Source organism: Micromys minutus, assembly GCF_963924665.1.
Source record: "Micromys minutus genome assembly, chromosome: 10".
NCBI classification, from domain to species: Eukaryota; Metazoa; Chordata; class Mammalia; order Rodentia; family Muridae; genus Micromys; species Micromys minutus.
Window position 1 is genome coordinate 42,036,149 of NC_137979.1, and position 16,350 is coordinate 42,052,498.

A 16,350-nucleotide genomic window follows, 5' to 3' on the forward strand; every position below is an offset into this window, starting at 1 on the left:
ACCGCAGAGGGGGAGAAGGGAGCTCGCTCTGTTTCCCCTTCGCTACCCTGCAGGTTCCAGTGCACAGGTCTGCTCCTCTCCCAGTGGGTCAGGGGTGGGTCTCTGACCCTTTCACAAAGCTAGAATCCACTTTAGAGAGTACTTGAGCCTTCTTTGAGGACAGGAAAAAATGGGAGCTGTTGGGGACACAGGACATTCCCCCACTAGTGCCTAGATGGTGAAGAGGCACTAACTAAAGGTGGTCTGTATACTGCCAGATTGGTTTGTTGGCTTTTCAAGTGCCGTGGGTGTGTCAAGGCCTCAGTGGGCCTAGAGTGGATATACACTGCTGGCTTAGGTTTGCTAGGCTACAGAAGGGGACTGGGCCAGCCCTGGGTGGGACTGGCACATGTCCTTTGTAGGACATGTTCAGAGATAAGAGGGTCCAGGTGTCATGCTGACCCAGCTTCTTGGGTGCTGGTCAGTAACTACTGGGCCCAGGTTTCTGATGAGAAACCCCCACCCCTCCCAGTATCCTGGAGGGGTGGGCAGGACCTGCATGCTAACTCCCTCTCTCCTGCCCAGGAAAATGGCTCAAGGCCAGGGCCCTGTGTTTGGGCTCAGTCATCTTCACTGGGAGTGGGGCCTCAGAGGGAAACTAAGGTATGGGAGCATTGGCACTTCCTAGACTGGGTGGGGAGGGTGGAGGCCGGACTGTCCCTGAAGCCACCAGGAGCCAAGTGTGCCCACCTGCATGTGAAGGGGGAAGATGGTTATCAACTTCTTTCAATAAATACTTACCACACACCAGTGACCTTTCTGTCTAACTATGCCTTGAGTACCATTGGATGGTGGGGTGCCAGGTGTTGTGGGTGAGCAGGTGGCCCTGCCTGGTGGCATGCTCAGCTTGCCAGCTAGGCCAGGTCCTGAGTATGGTTAGTCCTAGAGAACCAGTCTTCACAGGCGCTGTGTGTGTGTGTGTGTGTGTGTGTGTGGACATCCCCTCCCCCAGCAAGGAAGCCGGACACCAGTCACATTTCATCTATTTACTGTGGATGTCACTGTCACCATCCCAGCCACTGGGAGGGGCACACGGCTTTAACCCCTGTGTGCGGAGGGGAAGGGCGAGGCGTCCGAGATTACAAAACTGGCTATGTACATAGGGTGTCCTAGGGATGAGTCACCTGTGCACACATAGTGGGCATAGGGCAGTTGGGGTCTGAAGTTCAGGCAGGATAGGGTGGGTGTAGACTGGGCAGGGGAGGTATGAATGTGAGGACATGCCAGGCCAGGCTTTAGGAAGCGGCATAAACATTACTAAGATCACCTCGGGGCAGGTTACCTTAGGCTTTCTCCATGGGCCTTGGGTGAGAACTGTTACCCACGCTCAAGTTCTCAGTTGCAACTTTAGTGTCCAGAGTACAGACAGAGAGAGGCTGAAGGATGGGAGTCAGGGGTGGACCCTATCTCCCCAGTCTCTCTCCAGACTTGAGGGCACTCCATCCTTCTCGGTACTGACAAAGAAGCCAGCCCAATGTGCCTGTACAGGGTGTGGGCATAAGGCAAGCAAGGGCAGACACTTAGAAGGCCAGAACTATGCAGGCAGCGAAGGGGACCCAGGGTGTCTGGTAGAAAATGGACAGCTCTGGTCTTGGGAGAAGTGTTTCTGGGGCACCCCACCGGGTAGAGCCATCCCAAACCCTCAAGCATCACCATGGAGACCAGGCTCCAGGGAAACCCCCTAGGTTTCTCCATAGAGACATATTGTCACTTAGGGACCACCACAAATGGGCCACTGAGACTTCTATGAAGACAGATCTGGCCATCAGGGAGACCCAGTTTCACCCCTGTACCCCAGGGAATACAAAGGGAAGGTCCCTGTGGTGGCTGGATCCGAAGGTGGCAGCATCCTCCCAGGTGCCAGGAAGAGAAGGCTCCTAGCTGACCCGATACGTCGATGTGTTCTTGGGCTCTGTGCTGGGCACACACCAGTCACCAGCCTCCTGGATGGTCTGGTAGTGGCGCCAGGCAGACTTGTTATAGACAGGCAGGCGCTCCACTGAGTCGGTGGATAGGGCCTAGGAAGAAATGCCATCAGGCTCATGCTGGCCTTTGTCCCAGTTTACTGCCCTTCCCCACCCAGGCCCCGACGGTCTCCATCCCCGGAATTCTAACCCAGGTCTAAGTCAGCCCCATAACCAGACATTAGCTGAGACATTACCCTAGACCCAGAAAAGCCCCTAAAAGGGTCAAAGCCTTCTGTGTCTTGCCCTGGCCCATTCCATGAAGCTGTTCCCTCAAAGGTCAGGGAGGTAAAAAGGATCAAGGGGGAGGAGGCTGGGCTGTGTGATCCCTATTGACACCAAGGCGCATTCCTCTCAACCAAAGCTCAAGATCTGTAAGTACCCTTCCTTCCAGCCTATGGTTCCTTACAAGAGGTGCCTTATTCGCAGACCTTGGACTCCCGGCAGCAGACTATCACATTAAAGTTACAGTGCTTGAGGAGCCAAGGCTCAGCTCTGTGTCTGGAGCCAGGAAGGATGAGGGATGGGTAGAAACCTGCAAGCAGCAAGCTCATCCCTGGCAGGCCTCACCTTCAGGTAGATGACAGCATCTGTCCCAAAACCCTCCATAGAGAAGAGCTGCAAGTCCCCTTGGAAGTACTTGGCGTAGAGGCGGGAAATGGGGAGTCCATATCCAAAGCCAGCCTACAGAGGAGCCACAGGTCATAAAGTGAGCCAGGGATGCTGGACTGGGGACAAACAGGAGTGCTGGAGTAGGGGTGAAGAAGGGACATTTCTGAAGCAGATGGGAGCAGGTGGCAGGCAGGGGAACTTTGGAGGAAGCAAGAAGAGACGCTGGACAGGAGATTTCTACCCAGAGGCCTGGGTGGTTAAAAGCTCCTTAGAGTCTATTCCCTAAGCTCAGGACTGCCTGTTCCACAGAAGCAGGATGTTCCACAGGAGCAGGGACAGAGTTGACAGCAATTAGCAATGCAGTAGAGAAGGAGAGGAGAGAGGACTGAAGATAAATGACAGCTAGGCAGATGGGCGGATGATCAGCAGGCAGGGGGCTATTAGCAAGCGGCAGAGAGGTGGGAAGCCCTAGAGTCACAACAGGAGACTGTTGTCACACAGCCATGGGGGGAGGGGCGGGAACGATGGAGTGTGCTTGGAAGTTTAAAAAGCCTGAGCCAAAAGACTGGAGGAAGGTATCTCACCAGCGGGGTACCCCCAGTGCCAGGCTGGGGTGTGGGAGCTGTGGAGTACATGTAGCTGAAGAGCCTCTCGATCTTCCTCAAGGGGACACCCCCACCTCGGTCGCTCATCTGGGAGACAAGGGACATGTGAGCTACCCTCCAAGGTTATCTGTTCCACTTCTCACTCTACTCTCACCCCCACCCTACAGCCTCCCATGGCCAAGCCAAGGATCACATACTTTGATGGACAGATCTTCTTCACCAAGGGCCACCATGATCTTGATGGGGGGGAGCGTGAGGCTGGACTCATGGCTTTCCACTGTGGCCCGCATGGCATTCTGGGAAGGGAATAAAGGATGATGCAATGAGAGAAGCCAGCCCCAAAGGTGCTGCTGAAGTTGGGGGCTGAGGGCTAACCTGCCCGGCCGGCCTCCCCTGAGAAGGGCAACCTTCTTACCTTGAAGAGTTCAAAGAGCATGTGGTAGAGGTGGGAGGGGACATAGACCATGTGAATGGGCTGGGTGGCGTTGGTGGCTGTGGGAGTGAAGACCAAGAGCGGGGGTCACATAGCAAGGTCACCTCCCACAAGCTTATCTATAGTGCAACCCTGCAACTCATATTCTTCCCTCTCTCCTCAGCTGTACCTAGCCTAGGTGGCTAAGTGGCTGCACCCGTTCCAAGCCGCCACAGTTAGTCACCCTTGGAAGGCCCAACTCAACCCAGCTTCTTCCTTGTAGCTGCATGGGAGGCCCGAGAGTGGGTCCCGGCTCTGACCACCCAATGGCATCTGTTGATGAAGCTGCTGGTTCTTGGGTTCTGAGGAGGTAATCTTGTCCCTCCTCACACTCCGTAGTCCTGGCCCTGTCCCTCCTGCCACTTCTGAGGTTTTCAAATTAGCTGGTGTATTTGCATGTTCAGAGGTCACCTATCACAGGTCCCCACCTTCCTAGCACCAAGAATGTATGCTCTGCAAGGACAGGGGTCTTGACTGCTTTCTTTACGTGATGCATATGCCAAATGGTGAGCAGTTATCCAAAAAATCAATAATACAGAGTAGCTCCTCTCTAGGGGAGTTTGACCCACAGCTCCCCTACTCTGGCCTGTCCCCATTGCTCTGAACACATGCATGGGTACATGCACACATATATGTACACAAACATGCACACATACATGTACACATACATGTACACAAACATTCACACATATATGTACACATACATACATACATACACATATACACACACTCATTAGCTTACCATTGACTTCCTGGATCTCCAGGTCAGGGGAAGCCATGTAATACTTGTCACACAGGAGCTTAGCCATGTCATAGGCATCTGAGAGAAGATAGGACGGGACCACTCAGGTCAAAGGTGGCTGACCCAGCAGCAGTCCCTTTGACACTGACATTGGACATCACTAACATGTGAAATCCATGGGGACATGGCCCCCCACCCACTGGGAATGGCTTGCCCTCTGACCTGGTTATCTGGGAGGGGTTCCTGAAGCTCCTTTATGGGCCAGGCCTGTGGTGGGGGGCTCACCTTTCACCACATCAGACACGCTGCAGTTGGGATCAATGCTGCCAATGTGTTTGGGGTGGGCTGGGTTGGTGCTGCCATCAAAGATGAGGGCTGTGGGCAGAGGGAATGGCACTGTCGGCTAGCTCACAGGAGCTAATCCTCCGTCTTCCTAAACACCCCCGTTCACCTCATCTGCAGGCCTCTGTATGTTCCATGCTGTGCCCCCCAAGTCTTGTTTCCCCCTAGCTCAGGCCTTCCAGAGCCTCTGAGTCCTACAGTAGTCCTTCCATAGGCTCCTTCCACATTATACCTTGTTAAGTGTGTGTGTATGTATACATGTGTATATATGTATATGTATGTATATGTGTATATACATGTGCATATGTGTGTATACGTGTAAGTATGTATGTCTGCATATGTGTAAGTATATATGTGTATGTGTGTATGTATGTGTGTTGTGTGTATATATGTATGTATTTTCATGACAGAGTTTTTCTGTATATCAGTCCTGGTTGTCCTGGAACATGCCTTATAGACCAGGCTGGCCTTGGACTCATAGAGATCTGCTTGCTTCTCCCTCCCAAGTACTAGAATCTAAAGCATGCGCCACTATGCCCAGCTTTAAATGTACACTTTGCTTTCTTATCTTCACACAGCACTAGAAGCTTCACCAGCTTGCTTTTCCTTGAACATAAAGACCTCCCTTAAGACGGCCATGCTTTGTCAGCCAGCACTGAAAACTCTGAATAGGAATGGTGAACCACAAACTTTTTTTATTAATACAATGGAGTTTTTAACGTGTTGGGCGTGGACGTGGGTGGGTAGGTGGTGGCGTGTAAATGTCTGACAACATGGCTCGGGGGTAAAGGTACTTGCGCTAAGCCTGACAACTTGTTCAGGCCCCAAGACCCAGGTGATGGAAGGAGAGACGTTCTCTGACCACCACATGTGCACAAGTAAATACATAAATAAACCAATACAATAATAAAACTGTTTTCAGAACACAGAGCATGTTTTTCACTTACAAACATTTAAAGCAATATATTTCAACTCTATGTTGTACTTTACTTTAGGAGCCAGTTACTTTTTTAAAAAGTTTTATTTACTTACTTTTTTTGAGGTTGGCCTCAAACGTATGATCCCTCCTGCCTCAGCTTCCCAAGTGCTAGGATTGTAAGTATACGCTACCACACCTGACTTAAGCCACACTCTTCAGTTTCTGAACGCCACTTAGGCCTCTGGGCGCAGTGGCTGAAGTGGGGAACCCCTGCTTCCTTGTCAGGGGGCGGTGCCCTACTTGGCATGCCCTGCCAGGGCCCCTTGCCCTCTCTGAAGCAGCCAGAACTCACTGTGCTGATTAACAAGCATGCGGATGGAGATGCGGCTGAGGTAGAAACGGTCCAAGAAGTACTGGATGTTCTGGTTGGAGACAGGGTCATCACCATAGGTGTCCTTGTATTCTAGTACTCCCTGCGCCATGGTGGGCACCACGTCATTGTGCCGGTTCCGGATGGTGACCAGGGCATCAGTGAACCTTCAGAGAAGGCAAACATTTGCCTCTGCCCAGCCTCAGGCTTGGGGACACCCCGGCTCTCCTTTCTTCCCAATAGTCTATCAGTTCCCTTCTTTTTTCTGTCTTTCCCAGCCCCATAGACACATGGTGCTTGCCCGCCTAAAGCCCACCCCTACTGTCCCAGATGTCCGTCCATCTTCCTGTTCACAGCTAGAGCTCTCGGTTCCTCCGAGGGTTTGTTCCCAAGGGCAGGGTTTCCCCCACATCCTCTTGGCATACTGATAATTAGTATCTTCATCTTTTCCAGCAGACCTGAATTTCCCAGAAGTAGTCTGTCTTCCCTATTTCTTGGCATATCCCTAAAAGCGGGGCCTTTTTCTGCACCCAGCTGGCCTTCCATCCTTGGGGCCCTGACCAAGCTGTCCTTGCCTGTACCTGCCTTCTTGTCCCTAAAGAGGGTGCTCACTCACTGGCTTAGGGTCCGGTGGTCCTCAGGGTCCTTGTCCAGGAATTCCATGATGTCCAGCAGACTCTGGACATACCTGTGTGAGAGCAGAGGGGTTGTGAGCTCAGCTGAGACTACACAATGCTCCCTCTCAGCCCCGCAGATGTTATGGTAGGTAGCACATGGAGCTGAACTGGCTGACAATCAACTCCCTGTTTCATTTGCTCTGGGTCACCCTGACAGCCCAGAAAGTTGTACAAAGAAACCTCGAATTTGCTAGTTCCCTTAACAGTGCATGTCTTTGCTTCAGAACCCTGTTAACAGCAACTTTAGGAGGGTCTGGAAATCACTCCCTCCTAGAGGCTGGAGAGAACAGGGGTCTGAGGCCCAGCTGTCCCAAAGACGACAGTAACAGAGGGCTCAGACATCTACCTGCCTTGCTGAGCCCCTTTCCTGACCAAATCCTGGTATCTCCCATAGGGGCTAAGGCTTCTAGCGGACAACGGGTTCAGCGGGCAGGCCAGCTACTGGCACAGGACTTCTCCCAGGGTGATCTAGGGAAGACCCCAGTTTACAAAGGTGTGGCCACAGTAAGCACTCCCTGTGCCTTGGGTAGGACCTGGGAGGCTCATTCTGCCCTGCAAAGCCAATGAGCAGAGTGGGAGTGGATGCACCCTGCTGTGTGTTCCCCCTGTAGGCCTGGTGGGAGGGGCAGGTCTCCTCTCCAACCAGGAAAGGTTAATGAATAAAGACCATGGGGCCTGTACCTTGAGTTTCTGCAGGTGAGGTAAGTCTGCCTGAGGCATTAGATGGCGCCAATTTAGTGTCACTGTCCCCTTGCCGGACTGAGCCATGACTTCACTTTCCCTACAGGCATGCCCAGCCTGTATCTTGTTCTGGAACTGTGAAAGGACCAGCCTTCCTCTGTTCCCTATGGCAGAAATACTTCTGGTCTGAGGCCCTGGAGTCCTGTCATGGTGAGCTCCTGAGGCCCAGTGCTGCCTCGGAGACTCCAGGTTAGGACCTATGCCAAAGCATCCAGAGCTCTGAAGAGAGAGGAAGGAGTGAGTCCCGGAGCAGTGTCCCAACTGTGTGGGCATACAGCAAAGCCTTGTGGGTCTCCAGAACTCCTGCCACCACTGACAGGGTTGCCACTGCTCCGGATCTCACCACACCCTCCGCAAACTGCTCTTTTTCAGGGTCTCCTGGGTTCCGGTGTGGCCCTGGGTTAGCTACGGACCTACTCTGGGCTTGTTTCCTCACTAGGAAAGGTGGGAGTTCTTATCCTTACCTCTCACTACACGGAGAACACTCTGAGCAATGGTCACTCAAAACCTGCCACCAGCTGAGGACACCTGTTCAGCTCCGCTACTGCCTTGCTTTAGGCTATTCCACTACCAGGAACAGGAACAGGCTTGGTCTGGGGCTCCTTCCTGTTCTTCCCAGCCAGAACCCAACACAATAGCTACTGGAATTGCTCTTCTTTCAGGCTAGCTGTGGAGAGGATTAATGAAGAGACCGGGCTTCCTGACCGACCGCCTTCCCCCTGGAAATCTGCATCAGGACCACCTTGGTCTCCTTAGAGAGGCATGACAGCTGACGTTCACTGAGCTACTTTTATGGCCTGACCACTGCTGCCTACCTGGGCTCAGAGGCCCACACAGGGCCTTTCATCACAAATAGCCGAAGGGGCTTTGAAGGAGAGGGGGACTTGGGAGCGAGGCTACAAGTGAATGTGGGGAGGCAGCAAGAGGTGAGGGAGCAGTTGGAGGGTGGGCCACATGATCCTTTCACAAGATCCATGGTAAGGGGCAGGAAGACAGAGGGTCAGAAGTAGGAGGCTCTGTGCATGCCCAGAGGCAGGAATGGGCAGGGTCCCACTCAAAGCCCAGGCAGGACTGTACAGTGAACTTTCAAGAAATTAAACTGGTTACATGACCACTGACATTGGAGCAAGGGCCACCTGGATATGTTGATAAAGGTAGTACTGTCGGGGTTACTGAGGGGACAGCTGGGGACTCACATCCCTGGCTGCTCCTCAAAGGGCTAGTCTCCATAGGGAAATGATGCTGGGTATACTCCTGGTTCTCCAGGGAAGAACATGGGAGGTTTTGCTTAGGGGCCTTGGTTCTAGCCCTGAGGTGCCAGTGGGCCTGGCCTTCCATGTCACCCTAGGATACAGCTGGATCCTCCAGAGAGAGACATTGGGGTGGTATGTTAGCTCTGAGGTAGCCCTTCTCCAGAGCTAAGGACCCGGTGTGTGTTCAGGTTGAGAGAGGGAGGCCTAGGGTCTAACCTACTCTCCTCCTCCTTGATAAAATCTAGTGTATCCAATGCCCCAAGATAACACAGAGACACACTCTCCCTAGCTAATACCCTCCAGGAAGTGGAATGCAGGCCTGAGGGGAGAGGCGGGAAGTAGAACCAGGAGAGGGAGGAGGGCATGCGGCCACCTGCAGTGTGGGAGTAAAGAGACTGCTGAGCCACAGGAGTAAGTGTATACTAAAGAGTAAGCGTCTGTGGGTGTGTACCAGCATCAACAGCTGCTGAGGACAATGGTGTGAACCAGATGGCAGTCACAGAAGGTGGCCACCTGCACGGAGGGAGAGGGCAGAAATATCCCACATCTGTGTTACTCTCTGAATGGGCAGCAGGCTTGGGTTTGGACACTGGCTATTCACTGAAGGCCACTGGGATCCTCCAGCCCAACTGTAAAATGAGGTTCACAGCTAGAAGCTCAGGGTCAGGTAGGGCTTAGCTTTAAAATTACCTTGGGGATCCCTCCCTGTGAGACTATTGGGTCAGGTGGGCTGCTGGACTGAGGGACAGGCTAGTATTAATGCAGACTCTACCTCTTGTCTGTGGACCTTCTGCCTCTCATTCTGTTTGAGACAGGGGCTGGCTGGCTTTTGTGGGGTAGGAGTGGGACTTGTCACAGGCAGGGCCTGGGGTCCACATACCTTGTGGACAAGCCAGGAAGGAGGATGTTCACTCTCACACACATACACACGTACCTGCTGAATCATCCACTCCCACACACCCCTTACAACTCTACAAAACCCGGTGACAGCAGTGGCTCACTGGCTGTGTTTGGGGAAGCACCCTCCCACCTGCCTACACCTATTCAGGTAGTCTTCCTCTTGATGGGGTCCACTGGAAACTCCTGGGCACCCTGGTAGCACTAAGAGACATTCCATTTTGTAGGTGAGGCCTACTTACTTGCATGGGAACGTGAAGATCATTGCCCTGCAGCATGACCCCATAGAAATCCTTCTTCCTGTCCCTCAAATACAGTCTCCAGAACCCAAGGCCTGGACCTGAATCCCACATGCACCAGGACTCCCTAACCAACCTTAGCCAAGATTTTCTACTTCCTGAGCCTCCATCTCTCATCTGGAGATGAGGAGGAGACCCACTTGGAGGGGAAGTCATAAAGATTACAAGACCATCTGTGTTAGCAAACAGAGGGACCCCTGATGTTCCACAAGCCCTCATGTGTGTTAGTCTTTGAGAGGAGTCTATCCTTGGTTCTTACTGCTGCATTGCCTCTGAGACCTCTGAGATCACTGCAGCACCTTTGACCTGCAGGTACAGCTGCCCAGAAGCATGGGGCTTCGGCTGGTACTGCTCTTGACATGTGTGTTGGCTAGTTTCATGTCAGCTTGACACAAATGAGAGTCATCAAAGAGGAGGGACCCTCAAATGAGAAAATGCCTCCAGAACACTGGGCTGTGGGGAAGTCTATAGAGCATTTTCTTCATTAGTGGTTGATGCAGGAGGGTCTAGCTCATTTGGGTGGTGCCAGCCGTGGGCTCGTGGTCCTGGGTCCTATAAGAAAGTAAGCTAAGCATGCCACAGGAAGCAATCTAGTACTGACTTCCTTCAGTGATGGAGTATGATGTGAAAGTACACACCAAATAAACCTTTGCCTCTTCATGCTCTTGGTCATGGTCACAGCAATGGTAACCCTAACAAAGACAATGTGTTTCATACTCTCAGTAATATAGGACTCTGAGAAACAGCATATAGTGAGACCCCACTATACAGGCCAGGAAGCTGAGCCTAGGAAAGGCCTACTGCTCTGGAGGGGTACCTATCAAGACTCCAAGTCACATATGTCACAGACATGCTGTTGCCAAGCCTAGGGGGCAGCCCCAACTTCCAGCAAACCCCAAATTATGGCCCATTACTCCAAGTCTGAGCAGCTAAGAGTTGATCTGGTTTATTTTGAACTGGGAAAAGTCATCAGTTTGAGCGCCAGCCCAGGCCTTTAGCGCTCCATTAACTATGACTGTGTATTAACTACCGTGCTACCAACAGCTCCCTGCCTCTGCACACCCCTCACCCACATCCCCAAGGAGAGGTTCTGCACTCTGTTCGTCAGACTCAGGCTAGTGGCCCTCTTCCCAGGCTCCCTGTGAAGTCAAGCATTCTTCTCCTGAAGGCCCTGCTCACCTCCACCATTCCACCACCCCAGCCCCCTTGAGTTTATCCCAGAAGAAAACTGCAGTCTGTCATAGAAAACACCCAGTCCTGCCAGCACGGCCTTCCCGCTCTACCATTTTAGCGTCCCTTGCTGTGACTGAGGCCTACTGGCTTTGCGAACCCCCTCAGTGGCTCTCTTTAGTGCATGACAAGGAACCCCTTGGCATGCTCTCCTGCATGCTGAATCATCTGCTGGAGACGTGTTTTCTCTGACTCGACCCCTCTGCTGTGCCCTGGCATTTGTGTGTGGGGCGGGGTGGGGGGGAGGAGAGAAGAATAAGTCAAACTAACCTCCGTGTCACAGGTGGGAGTCCAGCAAACCCCTGCCCTCCTCCAGCCCTCTATTTGTCAACCTTCCCGGCTGCCTTAGAACAGTTTCTTGGGAGGGGTCTAAGAAATCTTGTCATGGTGTCAGGGACCAGCTGGTGAGTCAGCCAAGCCAGTCAGCTGGACAGACTGGAGGAGGGCTGGGAGAACAGATGGTACCTTCTGTTTCCTCCCCAAAGCCCTGCCACCCTGTGGGAAGACACGCAGACTGGCTCAGAGGTCTTGAACCTCCTAGGGCAGGGCTCAGTGACAGGTAACTTAGTTGGGCCACCTAAAATTCAAACCCTGCCCTCCACCTACCCCTCACCTTCTCAGGTCTATCTGTAGCCCCTCCTTTTCTAGTTCTGAGTATCCAAGCCCTTGAGTGTATTCTTTTCAATTTTCCCATGTGTTTTGTCTTCAGACATGTTTCACTATGTTGCGCAGGCTGGTCGTGAACACCGGAACACATTATCCTCCTGCTTCAACCTGCCAACCACTAGGAAGACAGGAATTGCCTCCACCCTGCTCAGTTTTCTTCGTGCTGTCAGTTAGCATGCACCGCACACCTACAATGTTCCCGGCCTGGTGTGTACAGCCCTATCCCTTACTGGAGCCCGTCTCTCTAGAATAAAACAGAGAGAGACATATCCATGCCCAGACACAATGCTGGAAGGCCATCAAAAAAACTGCAGGACACCCTAGCGGGGGCTGGTATAAAAGAAAATAATGGAGAACACATTCTATCTTTTTTTGTTTTGTGTTTTACAAGCGTCAAAGTGAACATGTGGCACTTGTGTAAGTGGGAGACATTATAATGTCATTTGGTTAAATAAATCAGCCTTTCCCTGATCATGACTCCTCCACAGGTTTGCACTGCTTTTTGTTCAGCCCATCTTGGCCATTTCCCAGAAATGCCTTGGGCTCCTTGTGGGAAACTGTTGCCGATGCTGAGTGAGTGTGTGTGTGTGTGTGTGTGTGTGTGTGTGTGTGTGTCTGAGACTTGAACACAGGGCCTCATCTATACCAGGAATCTGCTTTCCCACTGAGCCCTTTGTTCATCTGGAGACTAAGTTCTTCAGGCTGCCCTTACAATCATGATTGTCCAACCTCAGCCTCTGAGCTGGGATGAGAAGCTGGTACCACAGTCCTGCCTTATCTATGGTTTCAGCTGCTGAGGAAGAGCCCAGGGCAAAGGCAGCTTTTATCACGGAGGTGCATGGTCAGCCGCTGCCATCAGCTGAGACACAGGACAGTGCTGGACCCAAAGGTATGACACAAACTCCCAAACCCCAGGGAATCCTCAGTTGTTCCACGTTACAAATCCTGATGACTAGACTCCTGGCCAATTGTCACAAAAGTCTATTGCTGATCAGCCAGGGACATGCCCAGTGACAGATACGCCTTTGTTTACGTTTCATGTCAGGCTATTGGCTAGTGGCCTCCAATTACTCAGCTCCATGCCTACTACGGCTACCTGTAATAAACTTTTGACCCTTGCCCTCTGAACTCTTTGGGAAAGGACTGTATTATCTGTGTTTAATTCAAGACAATTAGATTTGTCACTTGGACAACTGAATCTTCATCTTTTTTCCCTTGTTTTCCCAAGTTACTTTGACAAACAGGACCATGGGCTCCAGGAGCAGGCCATGGATTACTGCTGATGTCAACATGACTTTTGCTCTTGCTATAAAAGCTGCGCTTTCTTGGATGGACCCTAGGTTCCCAGAGAAAGTAGGATGGTGAGACAGACTGAACTTGACCTTTGTCCCTGCTCAAGCTGAGGATGTCCACGTGATCCTGGGTAACTCTCCAGCAGCCTCTTGGGGCCACCGTGCCTTGCCTCTGTCCTAGCTTTTGACGGAGGAATGTGGTGAGGATGGAAGGGTGGTGGAATGTGAGGGGCCTCACCAGCTCTGCACCAGTTGCACTGACGGGGTGCCCAGCACCCGGTCAGGAAGCAGGTTGATCTCTTTCATGATGTTGGCCAGGCGCACGGGCAGCTCCTGCCTGAGGAAAGTGAACGAAGTTTTCTCGCAGGCATTGCTGGATCCTGAGAGTTGAAAGAGAGGTCAATCAATAGCTGCAAACCGTGGGAACTGTTGCACACGTGGAGACTGGGCTGAAATGACCATAGGACCTATCTGTGGCATACAGCAAGGCAGACCTCCTAGCACTTGTAGTCCTTCCCCAGACATCCTGTCATCAGGATGGTACTTCAGGAACAGAATGTATCACCCACTGACCCTCAGTTAAAACCCTGTTCGTTTTAACCAGGGAAACAAGATGTTCCAAGGGCTCACTGTAAACTGCTCTGGCCTAATTCACTTCACTGTCCATCTCTGTAGGTAGGCACTGATCCTAGGGAACTGGCCTGGGGCACAGGGATACCTAAGAAAACCTTCCCTCCTTGGGGTGCTAGGACTAGGTTCCCAGGACTGTAGGAACTCAGCATTATCCCTGAGGCAGGCCCTGTCATCCAGGCTGAGGAAACAGATGAATGCCAATGTGGAATTGGCCATGTTGATGACCATCTGTGAGGCAAATGGAGACGCTGGTCCAGGGTCAAGATGAATAAGGAAGTAGAGGAATGAGCAGTGTCAATCTAGAGACAGGAGACCCATGATCAAAACTAGGCCTTACTTCTGAGATTTACTGTAGATCAGCACCAGTTTTTCCCATACATGGGGACTGGACTATTGTGAGCTCCTTCTAGCTGTGCCTTTGCTGTGACTTGGATTGGGCCCTAGAGGACTTCCTACATACCCAAAGCTCACAACTCTAACCGAACAGGGAGAAACGAAGGCACATCCTAGAGAACAGGTGCCCAAGTCTTGTCTGCCATCTCCCTGTCCTGTGACACAGACAACTTTTGAAAGACCTGGACCCACTCCCGATCACTAGCTGGCACCACGGGACTGCCATGGTCACACAATGTCTCTAGCTGGCACCACGGGACTGCCATGGCCACACAATGTCTCCATCCACCACTTGGCACAGCTTTCTCTGCCCCCAATGCCACCTCTACTCTCAGAACACTGAGTAGGTGATCTTCAGAAAGCCAGGGATAGCCATGGGAGGGTGCAAGCCACCTGACTACTTCATGGTAAGTTGGGCTTTGCCCAGCTTGGAACTGCTGCCAGGCCAGACCAGATTTGATCTTCAAGTGTCCTTGCCCAGTGGGCAGCTGCTGTGGGGTGGAGGATCACCAGTCAGGGGAGCTCCTCTTGTTAGCACCTCCTACTCAAGGGCCCCCCTTCCCACCTGCCTCGGCATTTCTCCCTTGTTGTGTCCAGAAATTCCCCACCCTTCGTGCACAACACAGGTCTTCCACATGACTGAATCTCCTTAGCACTCCCAGCAGCATGTCCCCTGTTTACTCCTGGCCGCCCACTCTCAGTGGCCGAGATCCCCGACTAACTCTATCATGTTTGGATGCGGTTCTATACCCTCGCTGCCTCTTACACTCCACGAACCTCCCCCCCCCCCGCAACGCTTTCTCCGCGCCCCCATTCTTAGTTAACTGTGAAGTGGGCACTCTTAACTCTTTGTGGGAAGCCAGGCTTGCCTCGCCCGTTTACCCATTCCTGCTCATACTCTTCCAAGCCAACCCGTCTGTCACCCAGGACCTCTTCCTCAGACGTTAACCTCTCATTGCCAGGGTCTCCTTCCCCGCGCCCACCGCCCCTGGTGCCCGCCTACGCCGACTCCGTACCGAAGTCTAGAAACTGCTTCATGGACAGCGGGGACGGGGAGAACTTGCTGAAGTGCTCGATGTACTTGGGCGCCCCTGCCAGGGACGCATTCTTCAACAGCGCCCGGACCCAGCGCATGGCGACGGTGCCTGCGGCTCGGGCTTGGCTCCCGCTGCTGTCCCGGGACTGGAGGCGCTGGCACCGGCCCTCCGCACGGCCCAGCTCAGCCCAGCTCAGCCGGGAGACAAGCTTCGGCCGCCTCCTCCCTACCCTTGCCCTGGCGGTGCCTCCAACGCCTAGCCAATCGGCTTGTCCTGGCGCCCCGACGTCGCCAATGGTCGCGCACAAACAACTCCGGGAGAACCAATAGCCTTGCGCTTCGACACGTGGCTCTCCTCGGGGCCCACCCCCTTAACCGTGAAGGTGCTGGAGAAGGCCTGTTGTTTTCCAGGGCTGTGCTCAAGTCCCGCCTCCCGTCGCCAACTACCGTAGACTTATTAGGGGCGAGCCCTGGGTTAACCCCTTCTTCCCCGGAGTCCCGCTAACCCTTCGTTTGACCTTCTGCTCTTGCTTTTCCCTGGTTCATTCCCCTGTCTCCTTCTTAAACCCTCCCTTCCCTGCCGTGTCCCTTTACTAAAGGCACCTGTTTGACCCGACAACCTGCTTAGCTGTTCTACTATAGGGGGCTCATAGAGGTTTCTCCTGTGATGGACTCTGAATGAACACTTGCAAAATCTGGAACCAGGATGCAAGCTTATATACTACATGCGTGCAACTCGCTGACTTCCATAAATATCAAAGAGGCCCAGGAAAAGTGAAGTTTTCTTTTTTCTTTTCTTTGAAAAAACGTCCAAAATTAGGGTGGGTGTATAGGTCAGAGGGCATGACACTTATTCAGCATGCAGGAAGCCCTGTATTGATCTCTGGCACTTGAAAAACAAAAACAGCCGGACCCAAACCCCTCAGGACTGGCAGAGGCGGGGGCAGTGCTAATTTTAGGAAGTTCCATTTTATTATTACCTGGCTCGTTTGACTGAACATAAAACCTTGCGCGTCTTGCGCAACCACCCGAGAAGGAAACCTTCTGTGCACCTAACCTGAGATGATAACTGTCCGGCTGGCTTCCTAACTGCGAGTCCCCCGGAGCTAAGGAATCTTAGTGGCTCCGAAGCCCAGCCCAGTCTTCCTAGCAGTTCCCTGCCTCTTTC

At 52.6% G+C, this 16,350-nt stretch overlaps 1 protein-coding gene across 1 annotated transcript; it reads right to left on the bottom strand.

Annotated features, from left to right (window-relative positions):
• Window positions 1-1,014: 1,014 nt before the first annotated feature.
• Window positions 1,015-15,408, bottom strand: PDK2 (pyruvate dehydrogenase kinase 2). Its single transcript, XM_080924552.1, has 11 exons — window positions 15,163-15,408; window positions 13,359-13,500; window positions 6,682-6,753; window positions 6,048-6,232; window positions 4,720-4,809; window positions 4,435-4,512; window positions 3,636-3,712; window positions 3,418-3,516; window positions 3,200-3,307; window positions 2,574-2,687; window positions 1,015-2,057 (listed from the first exon to the last, which is right to left on the bottom strand). The coding sequence occupies exons 1-11, from the start codon at window positions 15,278-15,280 to the stop codon at window positions 1,917-1,919; spliced, it is 1,224 nt and encodes a 407-aa protein (XP_080780678.1). The 5' UTR covers window positions 15,281-15,408; the 3' UTR covers window positions 1,015-1,916.
• Between the last annotated feature and the right edge of the window lie 942 nt (window positions 15,409-16,350).

What these genes read in the sequence shown, in the direction of transcription:
- PDK2 (XM_080924552.1), bottom strand. Translation starts at nt 15,280, where the DNA reads ATGCGCTGGGTCCGGGCGCTGTTGAAGAATGCGTCCCTGGCAGGGGCG. An exon ending in GACCACCGGACCCTAAGCCA is followed by an intron (nt 6,233 to 6,681) that starts GTGAGTGAGCAC and finishes CCTTCTCTGAAG; the next exon opens with GTTCACTGATGCCCTGGTCA. An exon ending in CGTGTCTGATGTGGTGAAAG is followed by an intron (nt 4,513 to 4,719) that starts GTGAGCCCCCCA and finishes ATCTTCTCTCAG; the next exon opens with ATGCCTATGACATGGCTAAG.